Source organism: Folsomia candida, unplaced genomic scaffold, assembly GCF_002217175.1.
Source record: "Folsomia candida strain VU population unplaced genomic scaffold, ASM221717v1 Fcan01_Sc022, whole genome shotgun sequence".
Classification (NCBI taxonomy): domain Eukaryota; kingdom Metazoa; phylum Arthropoda; class Collembola; order Entomobryomorpha; family Isotomidae; genus Folsomia; species Folsomia candida.
Genome location: NW_019091214.1, coordinates 2,269,803 through 2,295,995, shown reverse-complemented (window position 1 = coordinate 2,295,995; position 26,193 = coordinate 2,269,803). Strand labels below are relative to the sequence as shown.

General features: G+C 35.6%; 4 protein-coding genes across 8 annotated transcripts in view; 2 read left to right on the top strand and 2 right to left on the bottom strand.

Annotated features, from left to right (window-relative positions):
* LOC110858681 (protein held out wings) overlaps positions 1-15,628 on the top strand; it is a 53,339-nt gene extending 37,711 nt beyond the window's left edge. For 3 of the 5 annotated variants that reach the window (XM_035858931.1, XM_035858930.1, XM_035858929.1), the window contains 8 exons: positions 274-298; positions 413-468; positions 1,006-1,041; positions 6,146-6,186; positions 6,252-6,351; positions 7,433-7,916; positions 10,107-10,230; positions 11,765-15,628. In XM_035858931.1, coding sequence (XP_035714824.1) covers positions 274-298; positions 413-468; positions 1,006-1,041; positions 6,146-6,186; positions 6,252-6,351; positions 7,433-7,916; positions 10,107-10,204 — 840 coding nt within the window. In that variant the 3' untranslated portion in view covers positions 10,205-10,230; positions 11,765-15,628. The remainder of the gene's footprint in view (positions 1-273; positions 299-412; positions 469-1,005; positions 1,042-6,145; positions 6,187-6,251; positions 6,352-7,432; positions 7,917-10,106; positions 10,231-11,764) is intronic. The other 2 variants (XM_022107520.2, XM_022107521.2) reach the window with 2 other exon arrangements.
* Positions 15,629-21,772, bottom strand: LOC110858677 (DNA-directed RNA polymerase III subunit RPC1). Its single transcript, XM_022107516.2, has 22 exons — positions 21,585-21,772; positions 21,324-21,492; positions 21,076-21,245; positions 20,891-21,006; positions 20,578-20,824; positions 20,111-20,482; positions 19,942-20,030; positions 19,770-19,859; positions 19,386-19,708; positions 19,193-19,304; positions 18,792-19,122; positions 18,618-18,727; positions 18,469-18,544; positions 18,057-18,404; positions 17,827-17,990; positions 17,467-17,752; positions 17,320-17,395; positions 17,175-17,236; positions 16,628-17,088; positions 16,374-16,546; positions 16,091-16,290; positions 15,629-16,005 (listed from the first exon to the last, which is right to left on the bottom strand). The coding sequence occupies exons 2-22, from the start codon at positions 21,365-21,367 to the stop codon at positions 15,827-15,829; spliced, it is 4,029 nt and encodes a 1,342-aa protein (XP_021963208.1). The 5' UTR covers positions 21,368-21,492; positions 21,585-21,772; the 3' UTR covers positions 15,629-15,826.
* Positions 21,773-21,866: 94 nt separating this feature from the next.
* Positions 21,867-25,366, top strand: LOC110858708 (DNA replication licensing factor mcm7-B). Its single transcript, XM_022107560.2, has 12 exons — positions 21,867-22,056; positions 22,144-22,345; positions 22,419-22,698; positions 22,782-23,219; positions 23,296-23,463; positions 23,542-23,617; positions 23,706-23,873; positions 23,936-23,998; positions 24,092-24,276; positions 24,351-24,632; positions 24,710-24,800; positions 24,871-25,366. Exons 1-12 carry the CDS (start codon positions 22,026-22,028, stop codon positions 25,104-25,106), a joined length of 2,220 nt encoding a protein of 739 aa, XP_021963252.1. The 5' UTR covers positions 21,867-22,025; the 3' UTR covers positions 25,107-25,366.
* Positions 25,268-26,166, bottom strand: LOC110858709 (membrane magnesium transporter homolog). Its single transcript, XM_022107561.2, has 4 exons — positions 26,072-26,166; positions 25,886-26,008; positions 25,748-25,800; positions 25,268-25,675 (listed from the first exon to the last, which is right to left on the bottom strand). Exons 2-4 carry the CDS (start codon positions 25,962-25,964, stop codon positions 25,493-25,495), a joined length of 315 nt encoding a protein of 104 aa, XP_021963253.1. The 5' UTR covers positions 25,965-26,008; positions 26,072-26,166; the 3' UTR covers positions 25,268-25,492.
* Positions 26,167-26,193: the final 27 nt, after the last annotated feature.

Genomic DNA, 26,193 nt, shown 5'->3' with positions numbered 1-26,193 from the left:
CATTGAGAACAAAATAAGTCTTCTTATCATGCAGAGCATACAATGCGGATGAATTACGAAATAGTGCAGCTAGCTGGCAGAGGAAATACAACAGACAGAAAATGAGCTCGTGGTTATGGTGGTTGAAAGTGTTTGTGTTCATGCATATATATCCCATCAAATTACTTACGAACTATGACTATGGAGTCACTTCTGTGTTCATATATTCGGTTGTGGTCGTGGTATGATGTGGTCTTTCTAATTAAATAACTTTCTCCATTGATAAAATTACAGTTCAACTTTGTGGGGAGGATACTTGGTGAGTGTTTATAAAAATTTATAACCTTTCTCAAATGAAGTACAATGTCAATGACGAAAATATCTAACTGCGCTTTTGGTAAGGTTATGCTTATTTTTACAATATTTTTTACAGGGCCCAGAGGAATGACGGCAAAGCAGCTCGAGCAGGAGACGGGATGCAAAATCATGGTGAGACAATGGAGTGAATGGAGGGGGTTGTAAGCTTTATACGTAGATTTAGCTTATATAAATCGGATATAAATACATATGAACGAATTTCAATTGCATTTATATAGGTACTTGTAATGCTCACTTTATTATGTAAATGTTAGATGTAGTTTTAATGTACAGTTTCTAGAAAGGTTTAACAAATCAGAGGGGATTATCTGTGTTCCCAATGGTTTGATTATAAAATAGCAAACCTACGTTTTTAAAATTTCCGTAACTTTTCCTATAGCTGGATTGAGTTGGGTCAAAATTTTCGGAGAAAGTGTAAAATATATTCAGCTGAAACTAAAGAGCTATTTTAAGATGGGCTCCTGAAATTTTGACCCAACTCAAGACATGGAGAAAGTTACGGAAATTTTAAGAACCTAGGTTTGCTAAATGTCTCATGTAAAATTCAATTTTTGTCATACTTAAACAATCTTTGTTTATACCCAATGTCAGTTTCTCTACATAATCACGGTGAGAACTAATCTAAATTATGTGCAATGTCTATTTCAGGTACGAGGAAAGGGTTCCATGAGAGATAAAAAGAAGGCAAGTTACTCTTCACTTTTGATCTTCTTTACTCAAACTAACAATGAAGGGAGTAAATTTTGCAAATTTCAAAGAGCCATTTAAAATTGCATGTCTATTTGCCCACTCCGACTCACTCATTCACTCACTCCTTGCACCATACTCTTTAGATTAATTGATGACGATACAAATGACAATTGATCCATTTGTCACGAAATAGTGTACAACCCAGCCATGAAACCATTCGTTTATTAACTAACAGTGGCTGGCAACAACTGTGCAAATAAATATTATTCTTTCTTGCGTAACAAAGACCAAGACAATTTCTGGATTGGGGACAAAGAGAGAGAGATAGAGATGTAATTCACTCCTTATTATTAGCGAAAAACTCTGGGTGACAGTACATATCTGCTTCATCAAGTTTATCTCGTGGGTGGTCGTAGCCATACGCAAAAAAAGACTTGCAAGACATGTCATTTCGCCCCACTCACTATCACTTTCCTTTGTATCATAATCCCAGTCAGATAGATAACTAGGTTGCATTTTTTACCAGAGAAAAAGAATCGTGCCTTGACCAACCGTTCCGTTAACGATGGCGAAAAAAACCTACGGAGAAAGTATCGCATTTCTCTATTATATCATAAGAAGAATTGAATACCGATAAATGCACAAGGAAAAGAATCACAACTTTCTCCCGACTTTTTTTATGGCATGGCCCATCCACCCACCAAGGAAAGAAAGTAATTTCTTCAAGTGGATGATTTACCCCACAAAATGCAGCAATACTTGGAACAAGATTTCTCTGTGGTTGTTTGTTGCCGTCCAAAAAGTGGCATTCTTTCCTCTCGTACAATGTTGCGAAATTCCTCCAGCATTCCCACTTTGATTTGCTCTTGGCAAAATACCGAACCCTTTAAGAAGAATTGGCTTCGACATCACACACATACCTCACTCACCCACTAATTCAAGTGGTGCTATTAAAAGCATATATTGCACAACTTGCACCATTAGCAGGTTGTCCTCGCAATTAAACGGGTTCATTTTTAGCCACTTTTTATTACGATATGGTGGGTGAGCAAGTGTGTCGAAAGAATTACAGTGTTGAGATGAGAAAACATGAAAGTTCTGGTGGTCTCTGAAACCTAGTTTAGTTTCTGGCTGTGAGATTCTGTCATTCAAAAAGATGAGTTGAGTGGCATAAATGCTTTCCTCCTTCCGCAGTGGCGTGGCGTGGCATGGTCGTCGTCGTATGTACATTTTTTTTTCCTTGGTAAGTCTGCAAGGCGATGATGCCGTAACGTATGTAACACAAATAAATATCGAGATTGAAGGAGTGTGCCCTCCATCTCATCTTCCGGTTATTTTTATCCCATGGCAAGCCATCCGTAGGTCGTAGCTCCCGAACACTGCTCTGTTCGTTCGTATGGTTGGGCAGAAAAAGTTTAAGTAAACGTTGCTTTGGTGCGGCTGCAGGATGAAAAAAGGGAAATAGAAACAGGCCAGATATTTCTCCGTTTATTTAATACGATTATTTTTGAAATGCATATTCATAAATGTTTTCGGGGTAGACAGTTTCATTTTGATAGGCATTTGATTAGTTAATACTGCTCGGAAAACTGAGAATACTGTGTTGAAATTTTAATAAAATTTGTACCTAAAGTGCGGTCACTGGTATTATTTTTGAAATATTTACGTACATTGTAACTCGTTTAAAGCATTTCGGGATACGCATTTTCATTTTGATAGACATTTGATTATTTGATCCTGGTCGGAAAAGTGGTGGAAAATTTTAATAAAATTTGTATCCAAAGTGCGGTCACTGGTCGCCTCCTTTTGCTCCTTTGAACTATCGCCATTTAGCCCAAACCTGACTTGATGTGACACTAATTAATGATTAAAGTGGATGTTGATGTCGGGAAAGTATTCCATAATTGGAAGTAAGGCATCTCTCTCGTGATGATGTAGTCGTTGGTTTTATTGCTTAACGAGTTAGGGATACGCAACGATTCCGGATTTACAGGCCTGTAGCGTATTACCAATTTCAGCAGGACAGGCCAGGCTGGAATTTTGGACATAACACATTTACCACTTCAATTATGGCAAACGCTCTAACGTGGGATTGTTAACGAGATTTTTAACGCTTTAAATTTGAATAAAAAACTGAATTTGGACTAAAACTGGGTGGGTTAAAAGTGTGAGGAGAAAAATCTCTCTCAAGATATTAGTCCTCCTCATAAATCAAAATGTTGAATGTAGTCACTACCAAAACCAAGCCAAGACGAGACTCTCGCTCGACTAATAAAACCTCCAGATTATAAAATGTTTCCGAAAAAAGTGTTCCATATACATATTTATCGCTGACTTGTGGAAATATCCCATCCAATTTCCTAAATCGTGTCGTAATCCTCACTCACACACACCAAGAAATGTATGTATATTAATCTCATCACTTTGCAATTTCAGCATTTTTTGTCCCACACGAATATAAACAGATACATTATGAAGACGATATGTACATGGCTTACCCTCCTTTTCGAAATGGTGGCATTAATGCAGGAAATTACGATAAAACTTTGCGACATTTCTATTCAGCATTGTTTTTTATGTTGAAGTTTGCTGTTACGTTTGCTGGCTCTGATTTCACGTAAAAAGTGTTTGTTTGCATAACATAAGGTTGGATGGACCCGCGTGTAAAGTTTTTTTTATCTTTAAGAAAGTTGCAACATTTTCCCATTAGAACATTAGAATGTACTTAAATGCAAAAGTATTTTTCTGGCATTCGCTCTCTCTCTGACTAAAATATTGGCTGATTAGGCTCTCGTAGGAGTGTGTGGGTGTGGTGGGTGGATGGATGGATGGGTGTAGGAACGATATCAATGTTTAACGTCGTAGCAGATTTTTCCTCCTTTTACTCTCGAGCTTCATAATATTCTCAGCCTTCTTTTAAACTCTCCTACACACACATCTTGATATGCTCTGGAAAAAAATGTTCCACCATTTTAAATGCTACTGCTCTAAAGTTGTATTTAAAACGTATGTGTGTGTTCATATCATAGTTGTTGACTGGCTGGCTGGCTTACGTCAGCGTCCATGTAGTAGTTAACTAAATGTATGTGGCTTTCAAGCAGATTTAGTAAGTCTTATGTATGTATGAAGGTTGGTTTTTGTAGTACGGGTTTTCGGTTAGAGTGTAGACTTATATTATGGTTTCTACTTTTTTCTTCTTTTTTCGGTGGCATCTTCAGATATATGTTGAGACTATTTTTAGGAAGTTTATACTTTGCCCGATATAGTCATTCATGTAAATAGATGAAGGTTTTCAGCAGTTTTCTTACCCTTAAATTCACTTGACTCCTCGCAGGTAAAATTTTTTCTCGATTTTGGCCAGACTTACTTGGAGAATATGTAGAAAAGGAATGTTTCAAGATAAACAAAAATGCATGTGTGGAGGTTTAAATAATGTGGATTCGATGAAATTGTCTTTATAATGATATACGAAGGAAAATGTCAAAGTTGTTGCATTGCTCATTCTTGACTCGTACGCACTCCTAGTGGGCCTTCTTATAGTGAAAATTCTGAAATGTATAACAAAATATGATTTATTCCCGGTTTAGTTCGATTTTGGCTTTACTACTTCATTCCAATTCACATTGTGGCATGTTCACTATGCTGGCAGCAGAATTTTAAGATGAAAACTTTCCAGTAGAGAAATAAGGAGGATGACGTTATGGTCTCCTTCCTTAATGTTTTGCACAACTTTCCAACTTGTGCGTTCTAAAAAATCAACCTGCTTGTACTTGTCGATCATTTTGTCTGCTAAATTTTTAAAACGTCGTAAATTCAGCCAACATTACGTTACTATACATTTTGTCGTAACACGATACTTATGATTTTGTAGTAAAGGATGTTGTTGGGTCGATTGGATTTTATGTATGAATTTGATTTGCAAGATTGTTTCACCTGTTTTTCTACCCGGTTTTTGGCAACCTCCGAAAATTTTAGTCTCTCCCCCCACAACTTGGAAGGATAGTCAGACTATGTAGTCTACAACAGTCGTATAATTTCCAGCCAAAAATTGGACGGCAAAAAATTACTGTTTCTAGTACTACCCAGTAGGAAGTACTGTACATATGGATGAAGTTTTCCCGTAAAAAATCACCGGAAACCGAGAAATGTTGCCTTTGCTTAGCAGAGGCAGTTGAACAAATTAGTTTTTGTGGAATTTTTCTCATTTCTACTTTTTTTCTGTCTCGGCAAGGATAGAAACATCACCAACTTCTTGCAACGTTCCCTGTCAACCGAGTCCCGTATTTTTGTCGTCGGTGGTATAATACTTGTCCCATAATAGGGACACACAATCTGTTTAGCTTGGCATAAATTTGTGTATCAATATTTTGTGAAATTCCGGAGAGATTTTTTTTGTGGAAAAAAATTCTGAAAACTGCTAATATAAACAGTATGCATGCATGAATATCTATCGTGCATGTTTTATTCATACTCATACATATAAATATACTCGAAATAATATGATTCTGTTTTCCCCCATGCTGCTGTTATGCTGCTGCCTTTAAGAAAAATGAACTATACAGATCTGATTTTTGTGGTAGTTTGTGTGCAGTGGCAAAAAGGAAGGAAGGAAGGAAAGCATACATATTATTAATAGTTTTTAACTTTTTGCCACGCTGCGCAATTTGGTATTTTTAGGTATTGGTTTTAACTGGTGAAAACTTGAGATGATGGTGGAAATATAAAAAATAAATGTACAGTGCAGCTTTATTTAGCCCGAGTCAGGGTGTTAGTAATAATTTAGGTGGGTAAACTTTCCATTTTTTCGACAGATTTTGCTCATCTTCGAACTTGATTCTTAATTTTTTGCATATTCTTCTACGTCTCCGCAAAATTTCACGTCGATTGGATAAGCTTTACGAGACAGACAGACAACCATGCCGGGTACATAAGCCCTGACTCGGGCTAAAAAAAGAGTTTGTTAGTAGAAGAGTGAGTCATACGAGTGAATCCATACTGAAACTAAGTCTATACGCTTTTTCTCCTCTTTCAGCTTTATATCATCACGACCACGACGCCATGATTTATGAGGACGCTAATTTATTTCTTCTCATTTCAGGAAGAGGTGAACAGAGGCAAACCCAATTGGGAACATTTAAAGTAAAGTCGTCATATAGCATAAACTTATTGCGAGCATGGCGTGAAAATTAATTTGTGTTCTATAGTGACGAGCTACACGTCCTGATCACCGTGGAGGATACGGAGAACCGGGCCAAAGTCAAGCTGCAACGGGCAGTAGACGAAGTGAAAAAGTTGTTGATACCTGTAAGTCAAATCAAATGCATCTCGGCGAAATGTAATGATTTCCAGATGTAAGCCCAGGTCTGCTGCCTCATAAATTTAATTATCGTCCTGATTGGAAACATGTACATAGTTTCTGAAAAGGTGGTATGGTGGTATGGTGGTAGGGCGAATGAAGGTGGTATGGTGGTTCACTTAATTATAGAACATTCCACCAAACCAAACCACCACCACTGATTTTATTACGAGTGACATGGAGAAACTATTTATACGGAAGTATTATTCATCATCATCACCATTTATCAAAATCAGATCTCATACAGCAACGTAATTTGAATAGGCTTGACTTTTGCGTAGTGTGCAAAAGTAGTTTTTTCTTCCATTTGTTGAAAGAGTTTTCTTTTCAACTGCTGAACCAAAAGTGGGAAAGTGTCAAATTTCATCTCTGACTAAATCTTTAACTGCAAATCTCAATTTGCACTTTGCTCCCAAGCTGGTTTCGATTTTTTTATGATATTTGACAAGGATAGAATTAAAACAAAGTTCCACTTTGCAATCTTGAGGTGAACTTTATATACACGATTTTTTTAAGAAGGGATGGATAGATCATGTTAAATCAGTTGGTTGGCTGGTTGATAAGGAGGAAGGAAAAGTAGTGATGGGAGAATCTTGTAATTATAAAGTTCCCTATCTCGTACCTCCACCACTACGTTTCACAATGATTAATAAGGTGATGGATGGATGAAAGTTAGTTAAATCAAGAAGGGAAACATTCTTCTCCAAACTTTTAACGTAGTGGTTTGTGGTTGGAGGTAACATTGACACAAAGTTTCAAGCAGCGTGTCAAAGAATCTGAGTAAAAGTGTCAGTCATTCCATTATTCTCGTGCTGTTGACTGTAATTAGCATTTGTGAAACTTATCATACTCTCCTCCGCTATTATACTTTCACCAGAACCACCACTACCACTACCATTTCTGGCATCCAATCAAGCAATTAACATGAAAACATGCTGTAGGATTATGTGTAGCGGTGGTGTGGTTTATTAACTTTTAACCTGGCCTAATCCCACGTGACTGACACCTTTCCTGATTGACTGATTTCAGGCCGAGGGTGAAGACGAGCTGAAGAAGAGGCAGCTTATGGAGCTGGCGATAATCAACGGAACGTACAGAGACTCGAAAGAGAGTCGCGATTCGCGCAACCAGGCCGCCGTGTCCGCCGCCGCGGCGCAATTAGTCTCTCCACAACAAGTGCCATTATCTGCTTTAAGAGCAGCGTCGACGCCCTTAGGTTTTTATGGTTTTTTGAAACACAAAAATATGATGGAATCTTTGCACTCTTCGCCGTACTTGGGACAACTGGAGCAGCAGACTCATCTCTTAAATTTTGATGCTACAGGTGCACCGTTGATAATCTCACCGCATCGCCTGAGCAATGGCCTGAATGCCGCCGCAGCCGCAGCCGCAGCTTCCGGACATCCGCAGCTCATGGCGCAACATGGAGACTCGCTCCTTTATGCAGCTTCGCCTTATACGACCGCAGACTACGCCACGTATCTCCAGTTAGCAGAGTATCCCCCAGAACACGGTGGGTTATTTGCCAGATAGATTCACATTTTTTTACGCCCCCCACATTTTTACCCCCCTCTGTCCTCCCTTTTTTTCTCTCTTTTTTTGAAGTACAGTACCGTTAATCAACTCAAGTATGTAGCAGTTGTCGTTGTCGTTTATCGTTGTCGTTGCGTCATCAATATACATGAATAATTGTCATTTATATGCCTTCCACTTTCTCTCCTGCTTAAAAATCTTAAGTTGGTCAGAGACTCGTACTTTATTATTATTATTATCACTATTATTACTACTTATTATTGAGTGTTGCCTTATATGTTGTCCACGATATGTTCCGTCAAGGAACGTATTCGTACATCTGTTAAATATTTATACACATCATTTCAATTGCAACTATATGCATAATTTGTTTTCAAGTTTGTACACGTAATGAATGATTTTAATTCTATCTTTCTCTCTCTCTTTTTAATTTTGTTCAGAAATTTTGTTCAGAAACTTATTTTACTGAACTGAAAAAGGCTGTTTTTATTTTTATTTCCTTTTAATTAATTTAATTTGCATCACATTTTGATTAATATTTTAAACCCAAACAAACATGAGGTTACCTGACCGTCATTTTAAAAATGTGTTGTTCTTGAATTATTTTTTTTGAACCTTTGCGCCAAATCAAATCAAGTCTGATTTTGAATCCGTTCATTATTGTCAAGTTTTTTTTATGTCGAGAAGACTTTCAAGAAACAAAGTTCAGGGGATGGTGCTTATTTTTTAGAATTGATTTTTATTATTAATTTTAAATACAAATGCTGAGCTGATATTCCATGAGATTGTGTATATTTATATTTAGGCAATTTTCATTTATTACATACATATTTAGCACTATTTATTTTTTAGGGAATATAAATACACGACATGTACCCATTTTCATGGGTATAAGACTCTTGAGTATAATGCCGTCCAATAGTTTGTAAGGAATTGTTGAATTGCTTGACAATCATCAAGTCCAAAAAGTCGAGGAATTTGTAGATTTTTACAAATTTTGTACACTGAATAGCTTTACATTTTATGCAGCTTAGGTAGGGTACACATTATTATTATCGTCTAGATACCAATGGCCGCGGAAGCCGTGAGGACATCTGGGGACATTGCCATTGTAGGATAGGGGAGGAAGGGGTTTATATAACATTGGCAGATGATGGGGACATTGACCCTCTGTCCCCACGCTTCCGCGGCCACTGAAAATGTACATTTAATGTGAACCAGCATTTTTTTATACATCTTATTTTAGAATCTCTCTCTCTCTCTGTACGAGATTAATAAATAAATTAAATTATCCTTCGTTGCAGGATACGACGGAAAGAGTAGAATTAGATTTTTGTATGCACAGTCATGTCGCAGTATGTAAGGGTTCGGTGATGAAATGAAAAGCAAGGCTTTAATTATAATTATATTATAAATAGGTATTCAATATTCAGTGAGGTGCTTTACACGTTCGTTCAATGAATGCAATGTACACCAAAAACGAAAGACTTGTCGAATTTAGGGTCCAAGCAAGCCCAATAATAATTCAATGGTAGAATATTCAATAAGTAAGGTTTAATTTAAATCACAAAATTTAAATCACGCTGATTTAAGCAAGCTACATGAGACGAATGACGAGTGACGACGAGGACGACGACGACCTTAAGTAATTTTCCTTACTGACGTATTACCACATACAATCAGTATTAATCTTGTACCAATTTTATTTGTTAATTAGGTACGCATTTTTTTATTGGGCTGTGCGCATTTGATGATTTGATTGGCTAAAAAAATCTAGCTCAGCGAGAAACAATGTTTTACAAGGTGGCAACTAATAAGTACTAGACTCACATTTTCTATATTTGGCAACTTTTATTATGATTTTATTTTTTATTTTATCACCAATTCCATTTCACTTTCTAATTGCATCTTAAATAGTGATGTTGCGGAGCTTTATTTCGTTCGTTGAGTGAAAGCAGCCGTCTGTTCGTGCAGACGTCTGACTTGTGTGTTTTAAATGTCTCTTTTTTCTCTTTTTTTATCATTTTTTTATAAAAATAAATGGTATCACTTATCTTATATAATCCTCCTTACGTACATATTATGATTATGTAAATGTGTAAGTATTTTACAAAATGCTTGATTAATTGAATCGAGATAATGACGGAATTTTATTTGGATTTTATAAAAGTGGGTAAGATGAGTGGCGTGCGACGACTGACGGGGCTCAGAGATCAGATGCATCCGTATCTCCCAAAAACGGATCCTTCCGCTTCTCTCCTTCACTAACAACAAACCAACTACCACTATAGCAGGTGAATTAATTTCCTCACTCACTCTAATCAATCTAGCTTATGTACTCGTAAAATCATTAATAATTTAATACAGTATATATTTTTATATATATCAAAGTAGACTTTCAGTAAAAATCTCTATTAATTCCTTTTCAAACAATACTATTCATTAAAACGACGAGAAGAGCATTTGGAGAAAGTGGTGAAGGATGCAGGCAAGCAGCAGAGTTGAGGAGGGGAATGGGATTTGAAAATTTGATCCGATCCGATTTTCGGATTAAAACTTAAAACCGATTTTTTTGGATTTAAAACATACCCCTATTCGGTGTTTTTCAATTTAAAACAAAACCCGATCCGATCTGATCCGATTTTTTGCTTCTAAAAAAACGATCAGATCCATTTTTGGACCTAAAAAAGTCCTCGGATCGGATCGGACCAAAAATCCACCGAAAACCCCGACTCAACTCTGGCAAGCATGCAATGCAACTTTCACTCTGAGAGAAATCAGTTGGAATTTGGAAAAATGTATCCTTCCTAACATCTTTTTGTACCAGTTTGTATAGCATGTTTATCCATAAACATTTCGCATGTGGGGCTTCTTTTGTGTGACGAATGTTCCATAAATATTTTATAATAATTTTGCCTCTTGTTTGTTTTGTAGTAGATATTCTTTGTCTGGAAAGCTTTACATGTTGAATGTGAATGCCTTTATATAATAATAATTGTGAATAATAATGTGCGTTGCATTTTTGTTGCATGGTTCACAAATTTTTGTCGTGCATGATATAATTACGAAATTTTTTAAGCCAACTCATGACACACCAACAAATCGTGGTTTTCACCTCGTCAGTAACTCACATTTAGAAAAAAAAATTTATTTATGTAAGATGCATGTAACCAAACATGTAATTATGAATTACACATTGACCTTTTTAATTACCACTTACATAAAATTGTGACTTATTGAATGGGTGGTTATGCACCCATTTAGTGGCAATAAAATTAAACTGTTATTGATTTTAAAGTTGAAAATTTGCATATTATCTACGTCAAGGGAATTTCTTATATAATAAATGAGAAGTAATTTTTTAAAGTACTTCTTTTAAAATTAATACGACATTTACATAAGATTTAATCGTATCCATTCATTCATTATACCAAAACTTTTACTGAAAGAGTCATAATTTGCGTGTTTGTCAAAAATAATCTGATTTTTCTGTCGAATTTTAACACCAGTTTTGATTTAAAATTTTAATACGAGTTGGCTTAAAATTTGTTTGTGGTTTGTTTCATGCATGAAATTGAAATTTTAGATTTTTATGAAAAGATTCGTTTTTGATTTTTCTCTTCATGAATGTTGGGAAGGGATATTTTTCCATTGTTTTTTTCTTACATATTACTGATTGATACTGATCTGATGCTCTAATTAAACTGAAACTTTTCTTGATATGGAATTTTTAATTGAATGAGACTTTCGATCCTAGTATATTAAATGCAATGCACACAGCACAAAACTAACCTCAAATGTGGTTTTGTCTTTTCTGTAACACTTTAGGTGGGTGGGAGGAGCACAAACAGTTGGAACTCTAATCTAACCCAATTGTCAATGCCAATGTCAATGCAAATCAAACCAAACCAACTTGAACTCTGTCAAAAAAAAATCTCCTCCAAATCTCTCAAAAAACTGACAACCAAAAAAAAAATAATCAGACTACTACTACCGAATCACACTACTATTGACCACCTACCACTTCTGCTCTGATCTGAAATTGAACTTCATTCATCCTCCTCCTCCTCAAAAAATGTACTACCATTGACTACTACTCACCTCCTGAAACTGATCTGAAACTCTATTTGATTGAAGCAACATATTTAACATGACAAAGGTGTCGATTCGATATCAACTTATCAATATAAAAGCGATGCAATAATAACAATGCCTCACATTCGTGTCGTTCGTATATATCGTTTATTTATTATACTGGTTGGTTGATTGGTTGGTGGTGCGTACGGATCGTTTGTAATCAATTAAGCTAAAAAAATACCTTGCTAAACACTAAATAGAATGAATCTCTCTCATGGGTAATACGTATGTAATTTGTACACACTAAATACTACACCTGTCTGTATTTCATCAGAAATATCTAACAATTTTTCTTGGCTAATATCTTCCCGGACTTTGTAAACCCGTAATTATTACGTAATTAATTATGCTTTCTTTTTTTTGTTATGCATTTGTTTTGTCCTTAAATATTTTAATGCTGTAGTTTTTTGTACTAAATTTGACACCCTTTTTTACAAATGTTAGCGTCGAAGCGGAATCGATTCGTATTTATAATTATGCTGGTCAAGTGAGTCACACCCACTCATCGTACGTACGTATTTACATACACGCCCATCCAACCAAACTTTCACCAGAAAAGTATAATATACAAGGTAGGACATGAAACTCGCATTAATTATATGTAACATTTTTGCGTTCAAAAATATTGAAATTTCTCTACCGTTTGGACTTGAAATGAGATTTTTTGAAAGTGCAAAAATTAAATTCTTGTAACTCTTATATAAAAATTGGTTATTTATGTACACGACATGCACAAACATTGCAATTTACTACTAATTTTGGTTAGTATTCCAACACAAACAAAATGCAATATGTATAACACAATCGGAACGAAAGGTTGTATTTTAGTCACTTGAATGCCAATCACTTTACTTAATATTTTAAATTCAATCAGCATAATAACAGGAATGCAATGCTGCATGCAGTCCATCAAAATGTAAGAGCAGCTATTACACGGTTGTTTATTATTATGTATTAATACCTGTTTTTTGTAGCTGCATAAAAAAATAAAGCTGCAATGCAATAATATAATTTTATTATTTAGAAACTAATTTGTCTTACTTAAAAAACTTGCTTTATTGAAAAAAACCTGTAGAAATGTCAAAGTTTTTAATAATTTCCTAGTGCCTAGCGTACTTGTAATACATACATATTAAAAGTATTAAAAACTCTTATATATGAAACGGTAGCCTTATTAATTAATTAATTAATAATTATAATTATCATAATATTATTGACCTAAATTAAATATGTAGACTTTAGTTATGTAGTTAGTTAATTCTGTTGTTTGTTAAAAAAAACGTACTTAAAATTCTTTGGTTATTTGATAAGTGTATTTAGTATAACAAAGAACAGTTCGGTGATGCTTGTTGCCATTTATTATAGCACGGATGACGTTACTCCGTCGCCAATTTCAGTTGGTTAGATGGATCGTCTCTTGCATAAAACATTAATTAATTAATTATTACATTACAACACCTTCTTAAACAAATATGTTAAACCGCCTGAGTAGCCTTATTACAACTGAAATGTGTTATTATATGTCTGGATTTAAATCACAAAGTCTCCATCAAATCATCATCTCACTCTTTAATTGTTGTCGTGTTACTTTGTCGTCAATGCAGTGCCAGGAAAAGATTGAAAAAACGCATATTATTATTATTATTACTGTGAAAATGTCTCTTGGATGTTATATAATATAGCCATGTTCATCTAGTTTGTGTATTTTGTGTGTCATTATTACTTGGGTAGAAAAGAAAGAGATGCCTTATATTACTTACTTACTTGTTAATTTACTAACTTATCATGAAATGAAAACTAAAAAACAAACACTTTGTTGTTCTGCGTAATAATCATGTGCCTATATATTGTCGTGAAAAAACTGTCGTACTTTACTTCTGGTCGGTATACTCGTACTCTTGTTTAAAAACTCTTTAATATTTAATTAGTGGTCTGATAGGCCAGAAGAACCTCTCGAGAAATTGATTCAGGACAGGTCACGGTGCAGGTAAAAACAGCAGCAGAAGCGATTAATCAGACAGAGATATGTGCTAACATCATGATTGCAAAATTAGGGGGTGGTTTTGGTGGTGCCTAAAATTTTCATGAAAAGCACTTTCACCAATAAAATAAATTAGATGGATAGAAGTGCATGCAAAGCAAAACCAATAATTAGCAGGAGAGCAGAGGGGTCTCTCTCTCTCTACTCAATAATTAACAACGAGATCACTAATTACCACAAAAAGTTATTTATCGTCTCGTTACATAATTTTATGTTAAGATCTTGGGAAAAATTATCGAGTCTCTAATTTGATTCTCATACATACAAAATCCGTAAAAACGAAACCGTGCCTTTACCTTTTCTAGAGAGAGAGTTTGGTTGTCTAACTAAATAATAAGAAGGGAGACGATGGCTTTAATAATACTTAATTAATTGACTCGAATGAAATAATGACAGCTAAATTGCTTCCTTTAATTGCAATACGGTGCAGCTAAAATGTAGGATAGATGGAAATGTTTCATGAAATAATTAGTTATAGATTTGGACGTTTTATTAGCAGCTATTTAAATAAGTCCCCACAAGTGCAATGAAAAAGGCAAAATCAGCCAGTCAACAAGTAATAAGTAAATAATTCTTTAAAACAGTTTTGACACTCTTACTGCAATTTAGGACTGATAGATAGATTCGATTCAATAAGCAATAATAAAAAACGAACCATTTATTCATACCAGACAAGACAAAAACGTTCGTTCGTATTGATTAATAAATGACTTATCGAGATTATTATCTTCTTTACCTTATGGCAACGACAATGACATGATGCATTACTTAATTGTAAGTAATATTTAATAATTATAAACATAAATATGTACGAAGGGTAAAAGTGTACTTCAACTTATCCAGACGCAACTACACATATACATAAATCCATACATACTTTTATCAGAAATTAGCACAATATTTCATGTAAAGTCATGTGGTTTTGTTTTTTGGTAAATTATTCTTTTCCTTTCTTCAAGAAATATATAAATGGTCATGAAATGAAATGAAATAAAATGGTCTGGTTTTGTTTTGAGTGGATGAAAAATGAATTTCCTCAAAACTACAGCAGTTCAAAAAATTTTAATAAAACGGAAGTATTTCTGTAATTCAATTTTTTCATTGTCAAATATTATTTTGATTTTAAAGTATACAACAAGTATCACCAATAAATGAAGTAAAATTATGCAATATTATAATTATTATTCGATTATTATTATTTTGTTAGAGATTAGTGTAAAATTTGCAATCACAAAAAATATCAATAAGTATTGCAATACATGTAACTGGCTTGTATGGTAGATGATAAGAATAAGTTAAGTGTTGTGTGGGTGGATCTGTGTGAAAATACGTGTCATATTTGATGTCATATTTGCGAGTTAATTTATGTATGTGAAGAAAGTCGATCGATATCGATATATTGATACACACGTTGTTGTAATTTAAACGTAATTATTATATGTGCCCTATCGAAGAGGGAATCTCATTCTTGACAATAGCCATACTATGAAATAAACAAAATGATTTGAACAAAGTTTTTCGTGTCCTTTGCAAATTCTTTATTGATTCCGTTTCATCAATTTTTTTGCATGGTAAATCGGCATGTCACATTTATGTGTGTAAAATATCACATTCTCGTTAATAATTCCATATATAACTTATTTGAGGCGTTGGCAGTATGATAAAAATAACAATAGATAAAATAATGTAATAAATAAATGCGATAATCATTCCTACTCGCTAGGAAATTGTTGACATAAGCTTTCGAAAAGTAAAGGTCTCACTTCTAGCGCTTCGTGGGGTTGAGGTTTCTCCAAGATGGTCATACTTCCACTGCCCAGTGAGCAAGGTCGGCCCATGATGATACATTCTGAGATACCGGATATCTTGTCGGTCTGGCTGTGGTAAGCGGCTAAAATATAATGAGCAAAAAGTAAAGGAACAATGAGTCTTTTTCTCCACAATAATGGCTTGTCAACATGTATCTATGCATGTACCTTCGAATAAGTGATCCGCGGTTTTCTCAAATGACGCCAACATGAAGACAGATTCTTTCATTTTGGCAAGACCGTGGCGAGTGATGCCCAATACTTCACCTCGAGATGTCATAAGATCTGCTACGAGTGTTAAATGTCTCTTGTCAACACTCATGCCATGAGATTCCATCGTGTATTGAATTTCACGGATGATGCTGGATCTGTAAGTGAATAGATATCATAGGATATTTAAAGTCAAGTAGGAATGTAAAATAATAGTATCTAACAAAAGTTGATTTATTACCTGGCAGCTTCAATTCCCAAAACGTTGGATATTTGAAGAATGTTATTTGTGGAAGACCGTTTAGCACAAATTCCTCTAGTCGTTAACACACCTCGAAAGTTTTCTCCTTCAGCAATGACTTTATAAACGCCTTGGTCTTCAGATACGATTGTCCTGCTTATTCCTGTTACTCCCTAAAATAGTAAATACAATTTAGTCATACGAACATTGTTATTGCTTTACCATTATTTTGTAATGGTTTATATTCATCTTACACTTATTGTAATGTTGGGCAATGTTAGAAGCAACTGTTGCATCACAAAGTAATCACTTGATTTTACAGATTCAAGAGGAAAAATTAATATCATGTATTCCACTGCTCGAATATCATCGAATCTTTTAATTTTCAGCGCAGTCTTGAGTCTTTCTACAACCTGATGAGGCGAAATCTGCCGAGCAACCATCTTTTTGGGGTTGAGATGAATTAATATAAAATACTCGTTGGCCAACACAATTTCTTCGATTTTGGACGCTACTTCTTTCAAGCTGGTCCTTTGTAGCGTATTTTTAACGTTAACTGCTAATTTTTCGTCTTCTTCGACAAGTCTTGCTTGAATAATAGGAGTACTTATATTTTTGGCTGCGTTAATAATTTCTTTGATACGTGGAACACCGAGGGTAATGTTCATGGAGGCGACTCCAGCGAAATGAAAAGTTTTCAGGGTCATTTGAGTTCCTGGAATGATTAATTATTTTAATTATTGTATTAATCTCGTTGCTGTTTTATTAAGTCACAATTAGCTCAGCAGTCTGATAAATTACCTGGTTCTCCAATACTCTGCGCTGCCAATGCACCAACAGCAGTTCCAGGTTCCATTCGAGATCTTGATAATTTCATGAAACAAATATTATATTGCTATTATACATGAAGATATTCATGGAATAAATACAATACTCTGAGACTTACCGGTGAAATTTGTCCCAACAACTTCGAATAAAATTTACCAACTGTTCCGATCGGAAGGGATGTTTAGTTACGAATGCTGGTTAAAAATAACGATGCAAATATACTATTCACATAAAGTATCGAATAAAGTAAATTAAAATCACCAACCTTCCATATCAGTCTCAAATTCAAGGCTAAATAATCTGTCACCAGATCCATATTTTAATTCTTCGGCTATAGTTTGCATGTGAATTTTCTTTTCATTTTGACTAGTGAAAGCATCTCCACGACCTGGACAGTGAGCTTTCACATTAAGATAAACTCTGTCAAAGTCAACAGGCTTGTCCTTTCCTTCCATAAACATGGGATCCAGTCCGTCCAAACCATAACACATTTGGATCACTTGGCCTTCCGCGTTCCGCACCGTCATGTCATATTGACAACACAAATCCTCCTGTTGAAAATAGATAAAAGTATAAAATTAATAATTTAATTAAAGTATTAATAAAATAGTGCTTAAAACCGTACCAAGGCTTTGACAAGACGTCGTTGCATGTAACCAGTTTCTGCAGTTTTAACGGCCGTATCGACAAGACCTTCTCGTCCTCCCATGGCGTGAAAAATAAATTCAGATGGGGTCAACCCAGTGAAGAAACTGTTTGCCACGAATCCTTTAGCATCTGGTCCTCGATCTAGGTCAGAAACAACCAGTCAGACAAAATGTAAATGAGTCTACTAGACTGCCAATTGTTGTTTACCATGTCGCCGGAAATGAGGTAATGATCGTTGATAAAACCCGTCAGGAACACGTTTGCCGTTAATAGCTTGCTGACCCACGCACGCAATCATTTGAGAAATATTGATGTAAGATCCTTTGGATCCACATTGGGCCATGATGAGCGGTGCATTGGTTTTGTCTAACTCTTTAACGCAAAGTTTTCCAGCAGAGTCTCGAATATCAGATAAAGCTTTAAGAATAGATCCTTCTACTGATTCCAAAGTTTCGGATGGTTTTGACAACATTTCGAAACATTTCTTGTAACCAGATGCGACTAATTCTTTCTTTTGTGAAACAAGTCTTGCTCCAGGAGTTACATCACCAATCCCTGACCCAAACAATTTACACGTTAGTTAGACTGATTTCACAAAGCTTTATTTATAAAATGCTACCTATAGAGAATCCACGATTCATTAAATAATTTGAAGTTAGCCGAGCCAATCGAAACATAGCTAGACACGCTGCATCCTAAAAGGAGCAAAAGTGTATGCATAGATAATTAATGTCATGTTACAATTTATAAATAGAATCAAGAACGTACCTTCCCCCAATCTTTTAAAAGTGCATAAAATACGTTTGCTTTCGCTCCAGATCCTAGCGTGGCCTTGTCTAATGCCCCAGCCATGAGTTGAGAGTTATGGATAACAACATCTAATAAAACGCCAAAAAGTTAAAATCATTCCATTACAAAAAAATAGTTAAACAGTTTACATACATGTATCTTCGACAGCCATTTCTTCAGCAGTTCCAGAATAGTTTTTTCCCTTTGCTCTCAGATTCAACTTGATCTTGGAATGAGTGTTTGGCCTGAATACAATGGAAATAATCTGTTTTCCACTCCAGAGTTCCATCGGCTTCATGATACACGGTGGAGGCAATTCGACAAACTCGTGTTTTGACACAGCAGCCCATCCAATAATTCTAAATGCTTCCGATCTTGTAAAAAATTGGTCTTTCAACGTAATGAGATAGGCTCCGGTCAAAAAATCTTGAGTGGCTGAGATAATCAATTCTCCGTTCCTTGGTGTGACTAGATTTACTTCATTCTACGGATATCAAAAGGCTCAATATTTGGAGCTCATTCGGCTATTATTAAGTTATCAGTAAAATAATTACCGCCATTAATGTTAAAGCTTCAGCTTTTGCTTCTTCGGTTTGTGGCAAATGAATATTCATTTCATCTCCATCAAAGTCAGCATTATAAGGTGCACAGACGCATTCATTAAATCTGCAACAGAAAATCAGGTGTGTTAAAAATATGTAGATATTACAATTTAGATTTAAATTATGGTTTAATAATTTGCAGTACCTCAAAGTCCGTCCTTCTTGTACTTTGGCACGATGACACATAATACTTAATCTATGCAAAGATGGTTGTCGATTGAACAAAACGACATCGCCATCAACACAGTGTCTTTCAACAATGTCTCCGTATTTCAATTCATATGCCATCTTTTTACGGTCGCCGTATCTCAAATATTTTCTAAATGATCCATCCCGACTCTCTATAAAATTTGCTCCAGGATGATCATCCGGTCCATTTTTCACTAAAGTTCGCAACCATTTGATATTGTATGGAGTAACTTTTTCTGGATATGTTAATATCTTGGCCATTAGCACAGGGACGCCAACCTATGATACAACTGATATGTGAAAGTGAATGGCTAAAGAATAAATATGTGTAAGAACCTACCTGCTGAATTTGTAAGTTAGGATCTGGCGATATCACAGACCGCCCAGAAAAGTCAACACGCTTTCCTGACAGATTTCCACGAAATCGACCCTATAATTTTATTGAATCATGTTAATTTTTGACACTATAATTAAATTAACTTACAAAATTACAAAAAAATCTATATACTTACCTGCTTTCCTTTCAATCGCTGTACAAACCCACGACCCGACTTCTTCTTTCCAAGTTGTAAAGGAAGACCAGACATTTCAGAATTAATCACTAGATGTTGGATTAGATTAAAAGTGAGTTAATCATAAATAAACTTGTTTCAAAACGCCGCTGAATTTATGTCCACTGACCTAAGGCACATTGCATTTGAATAAATTCCCAATCTTCTAAAATCCTATCAACTGGTGCTCCGGATTCGCGATGATTTGTTAAAACTTCGTTTAAGAAACAAATTTCAGTAAGTTTCATTGTAATGTCATCTTCCGTCGTGCCAGCCTTAATTTCAGAGATGACCGAGGGACGAATGCATGTGGGAGGAACGGGGATTCTAGTGAGGACCAGATCTTTTGGACTTGCAGCGTTATCACTTACTCCCATCATCAAAAATGGAACGTCCGAGTTTGAAATTCTTTCGAAAATTCCCATTACAATTAATGGATTTAAAATATCGACGGATGCATCAAGTTGAGAATATTTTCCTGCAGTTGCAGACTCGAATTCGCCTGAATTGTTTAAAGATTACTAAATTTTAGTCAACATGTAATTATTCAAAGTTATGATTAATGCTAATAATAAATAACTAAATAAATAGGCTTACTTTTGACTCGTTTCACTTGCTCTCCATTCTTAGCGTAGCGATACTTGTCGTGACAGATTTTCAACATTCCACACTTTTTTACTACTCCATTCAACGAGCCGCAGTTAATGCAAATGTGCATCTTTTTGCATATTAAGAGTATTTTCTTTCGAAATGCCTTTTTTGCCAGGTATGACAAATTGGGACGTGTGATCAAAGGTCGAAAGTGTTCCCTATCTGCTGGTTTGAGGAGTAGGTAACTGCAATTCTGTAAAGAAATCGTCAGTTACAAAATTATATAACAAGTGCTAAACTAATTATATTGGTTACCAACCTTGCAAACACATTGAAGAATATTGAGAATCATTCCAAAGTAGCCGTAATGATAGACAGGAAGTTCTAGATCAACGTGACCAAAATGTCCTACACAGTCTACAAGACCCTTCCCACCTAAAATAAATCACGATCGATAAGTCATACTCACTAACCAATCATGCATAATCAATAAATTCAACGTACACGTAGCACATTTCGCATCTTTGCTGGACGTCCCAAGTCGTCGGTCCAAAACTCCATGCGAAACTGGCGTCCTTTTCCCATCCTGCTGGTATAAATGTTTCGCAACAACTTTGAGATGACCTTGTCGAGAAGTTTCTTCCGCACTTCCCACCGTGAATTGAACCGAGGTCCTGAACAATTACCAAATTTATGAATATAATCCAATACATTGAAATATTTCTCTCCATAAATATTAAATATAGACTTACACTTTATAATTACACACCCGTTCCCTGAATTGGTCTTTCACCATTTTGACGAGGTCTTGGTTAATTATCTAATTAACTAACGACACAGGGAACTTTTAGACTCCCCGTTATCCCCAAAATTTGTTACTTTCAATCCGTTCTAATTAGATCAGTCTTAATTCCATCGTCCCTACAAAAATCACGTTACATTCATTATAATTTCATCATTTAATTGACAACATTCTTAAAACACAAAAATGCAAATAAAAATACTCAACTCACCATTCATTCCATTTGCACGTCCTTTGTTACGGAGTCTTCCGATTAAGTTCGTTTTACCCTTTACCGTAATTCCTTAATTTTATAAAATGAAATTTCACTAAAAATCGAAAAGATTAAAATTGTCAAATTGTCATTTGTTACATTGACAGATTGAACAAGCACGATTCCGATTTCAGCATGTGTTTGGAAGTAAGAATTTAAAATTGGTGAGCCATGCGGCCAGTGCCCAATGAGAGATGTGAGTTGGGAAAAGGAGGGAAGGATCCCTCTTCGTGTAACAAACCGCTCTTCGCATTGTTGTCAGAATCGGAGAAACGCTTGGACACCACTCACTTTCTCTCCCCGATTTTCAGTTATTTTATTTCCGTTTCTCGTTATTTATTTTATCCTTTTTAATTTTCAAGTTTGGCCCTGTGTTTGGTTTTACTTGGTGAGAGAAAAATGGCTTTCAGTGATTATCAGCAAGATAAGGGTGAGGAATTTGATTTAAGATTTCCACATGTGTAATGTAAATTTAATGTGTGTGTAAAGTTCTAAAATTGAAAATAATATTGTGCAGATTCCTTCCGTGAATTCCTCACCAATTTCTACACGGATCATCCCAGCGGTCGAGGAAAGGAGTTCAAGTATGCGAAACGGCTTACACAATTGGCTCATCGAGAGGCTGTCGACCTGATTCTGGACTTGGACGATTTGGAGACTTACAATGGGGGGAAGGATGTGGAAATGTTGATTGAGAATATTGAGAAGAATGCGAAGAGGTGGGTGGTTAAATAAAATGTATGATAGTTTTATGGAAATGACAATTTCTGACGTGTTTATTTTGCATTTTAGATACGTCACAATTTTATCTGATGCAGTATCTGAACTCCTTCCGGAGTCCAGGACGAGAGAAGCGACCCATAAAGATGCTTTGGACGTTTTTATTGATCATCGTATCACGAGTGCACAAATCTATGAAGACCAGATGCACGGACAAGATCTGCAAGACGCGGCGAACCGGCCAAAGATTGAGGATCAGTTTCCGAAGGAGTTGTTGAGACGGTTTGAAGTATATTTTAAGCCGAGGAGTGGGACAAAGCCACTTGTTCTGAGAAGCTTGAGGGCTGATCAGGTAATTCATAATTACCTTATATTAAAATAGTAATGAGTTACATTACATTATCACTCAATTTATATGTGTTACAATTTTTACAGATTGGAAAATTGGTTACAATTCACGGTGTCGTAATTCGAGCTTCAGAAGTTCGACCACTATTAACCGTTGCCACATATTCATGCGACTCTTGTTCTGCTGAAACATTTCAACCCATCAACAGCCCAAGTTTTACTCCAATTGTTTCTTGCAATTCTGACTTTTGCAAGTCTAACCGAACAGGAGGACGACTGCAGTTGCAAACTCGAGGATCCAAATTTGTCCGCTTTCAGGAATTGAAGATTCAAGAACAAAGTGCTGACGTTCCTGCTGGCCATGTCCCAAGGACGGTTACTATTCACTGCAAAGGGGAGAATACTCGCAAGGTTACGGCTGGAGATCACATCTCCATCACAGGAGTTTTCTTGCCCTTGGCGAAATCCACTGCCTTTGCCCAAATTTCTCAAGGACTGATGACTGAAACATTCTTGGAGACTCATGTAAGTCGAAATACGTGAAATAATAATTAGTTGATAGTTTAATAGTTTTGTCTAATAAATATATTTTTACAAATAGCGATTGATCCCAATTTCAAAATGGAATGACGGTGATGTTATTGAAGACTTGACTGAAGATGAACTGTTCGAACATCGTCAAGCAAATTTCTATGAAAAGCTAGCTGGATCTATCGCCCCTGAAGTGTATGGACATGAAGATGTAAAAAAGTCTTTATTGCTTCAACTTGTAAGTAATTAATTGTTACTACTATTAATGATCGTGTGCTTGATGCAGTAGTTTTGATCACATATGACTAATGATTAGGTGGGAGGAGTGGAAAGGAGCGTGGGTGGACTGAAAATTCGTGGCACGGTCAACATCTGCTTAATGGGAGACCCTGGTATTTATTTTTTAATGGGTCTTTTTGAAGTTTTTCACCATTTTGTTAACAATTTAGTATTTCATTAAGGTGATTTTGTTTTTTATAGGTGTCGCCAAGTCCCAATTGTTATCTTATATTGACCGCTTAGCTCCAAGAAGTCAACTTACATCTGGACGAGGAAGTACTGGCGTTGGATTGACAGCTTCCATTATGAAGGACCCTGTAACTGGATTGATGACACTTGAAGCGGGTGCCCTCATGTTGGCTGATCAGGGTATAACATTTACTTTATAACAATTAAGTTACAATCCAATTACATAAATATGTCGTTTATAGGAATCTGCTGTATTGATGAGTTTGACAAAATGCAAGACTCTGATCGTACTGCTCTCCATGAAGGTAATTGTAATTCTGTTTTCTCATTAATTTGTCATATTGATAATGATTTGTAAATGGAACTAGGTTTTCATTAATTTTGCTTTTATTTTTAAGTCATGGAGCAGCAGACCATTTCGATTGCAAAAGCCGGTATTCTTACCACCCTTCACGCCAGAACTTCCGTTCTTGCTGCAGCGAATCCTGCATATGGTCGATATAATCCAAACAGAAGCATCCAAGATAACATTGCGCTCCCAGCGGCGTTGCTTTCCCGTTTCGACATTTTGTGGCTATTGCAGGTAAATTAATAGTAGCAACTTATAAACCTAAAATAATATCAGTTTGGTAACTTAATCGCTTTCAATTAAAATAGGACAAAGCCGACAAAACTGAAGATTTAAGACTAGCAAAGCACATTACTTTCGTACATCAACATCTTCATGAACCCCCAGCTACTTTTAAACCACTCGATATGGCTCTCATGCGACGTTATATCGTCGCTTGTCGCAAACATAACCCGACCGTTCCTCCGAGTCTGAGCGAGAAGCTCGTTGGAGCCTATGTTGAACTACGTAATGAAGCTCGTAATGCTACCGACACCACTTTTACCTCGCCGAGAAGTCTTCTCGCCATTTTGCGCTTATCTACAGCTCTGGTTATTAATTGTTATAATTAAATTATTGTCATATTTTAGGATTTAAAAATAATCACATGTGCAACTTTTGGTTTCAGGCCAGACTTCGTATGTCTGACATTGTGATTGATGATGATGTCAACGAAGCTATTCGGCTTGTTGAGAAATCTCGAGACTCGATCAACCCAGGTAATCATATCCTCAATTATCCTCTTGCACAGGGAATCGTGACTAATTTCATATATTTTGTGACATGCAGGAAAAAATCCTCATCCAAACCGTAGTGTTGCTGCCTCGGACAAAGTCGCGAACATCGTTCGCAGAATTAAAGGGGCCATGAAAACAGGTGACATGACCGTGTCCATCAAAGAAATTCGTGAGAGATGTACCCAGGAAGGATTAAGTGCCGATCAGGTTGACCGATGCCTTGAAGAGTACGAATCCATGAATGTATGGAGCATTAACCACAACAGGACCAAGGTCACTTTTGTGTAAATTTTTGATACGAACTGGATTTTACAGACACACAAGCTTTTTTTGAACGAGTCCCATTTTTCTGAATTAGTTGGGCTTTTCAAACATGTGTGCACTATCTTACATTTTCTAAATATGCATAATTTATTTTACAAAAATGTTCAGAGTAAAATTCAACGTTCTTTTTTGTAACTATATTTTATTGTTTTTAAAGCAACAAATTATCTGATCATTGTATCATTGATGGATTCACTCAATAAATTTAGATTTTACCGTTTTAATAATGGTTTCCGGCTCATACTTATTTAAATGACTTAATAACAGGCATATTAACACAAAGAAGACATTACGTGTAAAAACTTTGGTATTTAAAAAATATTAAATACTATATCTTTAAAATAGGCATACTATTCATCTCTCCCAAAAAGCTTTTCTCCCCTGTGATTAAATGTGATAAAGTTGGGCCTGTGTAAAAAGGATTCGTACGATTTACTCGCTAGATCTTCAACGGCTCTGATTTCTTGAAATGTCTTGGTCGCAGCGGCTCCCCATATTGATAAGGCAAGGCCAAGGAGAGCTTCTATCACCATCTATAAGCAAAATAAATTCACAAATTAGTTTAACTATTAAAATACCAAAAATTAGAGTGATTTTGAGCTTACGTCCAACGGAAGTGATGTAAATTCCTCTTCATTATAGCGAACAAAGGCCAAATCTGCGTCAAAAAAATGATAATTGCAATTTCCGTCACACAAACAATTATACAGCAGATAAATGTTGACAAATATTCAAAATCTTACGTTGTGAAACTGAATATCCTGTATGGCACAGAAGAAACACTCCCAAGAGGACACCGATTTTCCCAACTGCACGACTCATAATGTAATCTACGTAATCTTAACGGTGATCTCGTAACCTATTTTCTAAAGCAAAGATAAACTAGATTATCATTTGAGATTTATACTTTGATTTTTTAAAGTTTTTACCTTTTAATTACAAACCAATTTATTTTCTACACTGAAAAACTTGAATCCAAAAACTGAATGACTGGAGTTGAGTTTGACTTGATCAACTTTCCCACATGCCACTACTCAATGACCAATTAAAC

What these genes read in the sequence shown, in the direction of transcription:
- LOC110858677 (XM_022107516.2), bottom strand. Translation starts at nt 21,367, where the DNA reads ATGGTGAAAGACCAATTCAGGGAACGGGTGTGTAATTATAAAGT. An exon ending in CGGGTGTGTAATTATAAAGT is followed by an intron (nt 21,246 to 21,323) that starts GTAAGTCTATAT and finishes GTAATTGTTCAG; the next exon opens with GACCTCGGTTCAATTCACGG. An exon ending in CGCGGATCACTTATTCGAAG is followed by an intron (nt 16,006 to 16,090) that starts GTACATGCATAG and finishes ATTATATTTTAG; the next exon opens with CCGCTTACCACAGCCAGACC.
- LOC110858708 (XM_022107560.2), top strand. Translation starts at nt 22,026, where the DNA reads ATGGCTTTCAGTGATTATCAGCAAGATAAGG. An exon ending in TGCGCTTATCTACAGCTCTG is followed by an intron (nt 24,633 to 24,709) that starts GTTATTAATTGT and finishes TTTTGGTTTCAG; the next exon opens with GCCAGACTTCGTATGTCTGA. An exon ending in TCGAGACTCGATCAACCCAG is followed by an intron (nt 24,801 to 24,870) that starts GTAATCATATCC and finishes TGTGACATGCAG; the next exon opens with GAAAAAATCCTCATCCAAAC.
- LOC110858709 (XM_022107561.2), bottom strand. Translation starts at nt 25,964, where the DNA reads ATGAGTCGTGCAGTTGGGAAAATCGGTGTCCTCTTGGGAGTGTTTCTT. An exon ending in AGGATATTCAGTTTCACAAC is followed by an intron (nt 25,801 to 25,885) that starts GTAAGATTTTGA and finishes TTTTTGACGCAG; the next exon opens with ATTTGGCCTTTGTTCGCTAT. An exon ending in TTACATCACTTCCGTTGGAC is followed by an intron (nt 25,676 to 25,747) that starts GTAAGCTCAAAA and finishes TTTTGCTTATAG; the next exon opens with ATGGTGATAGAAGCTCTCCT.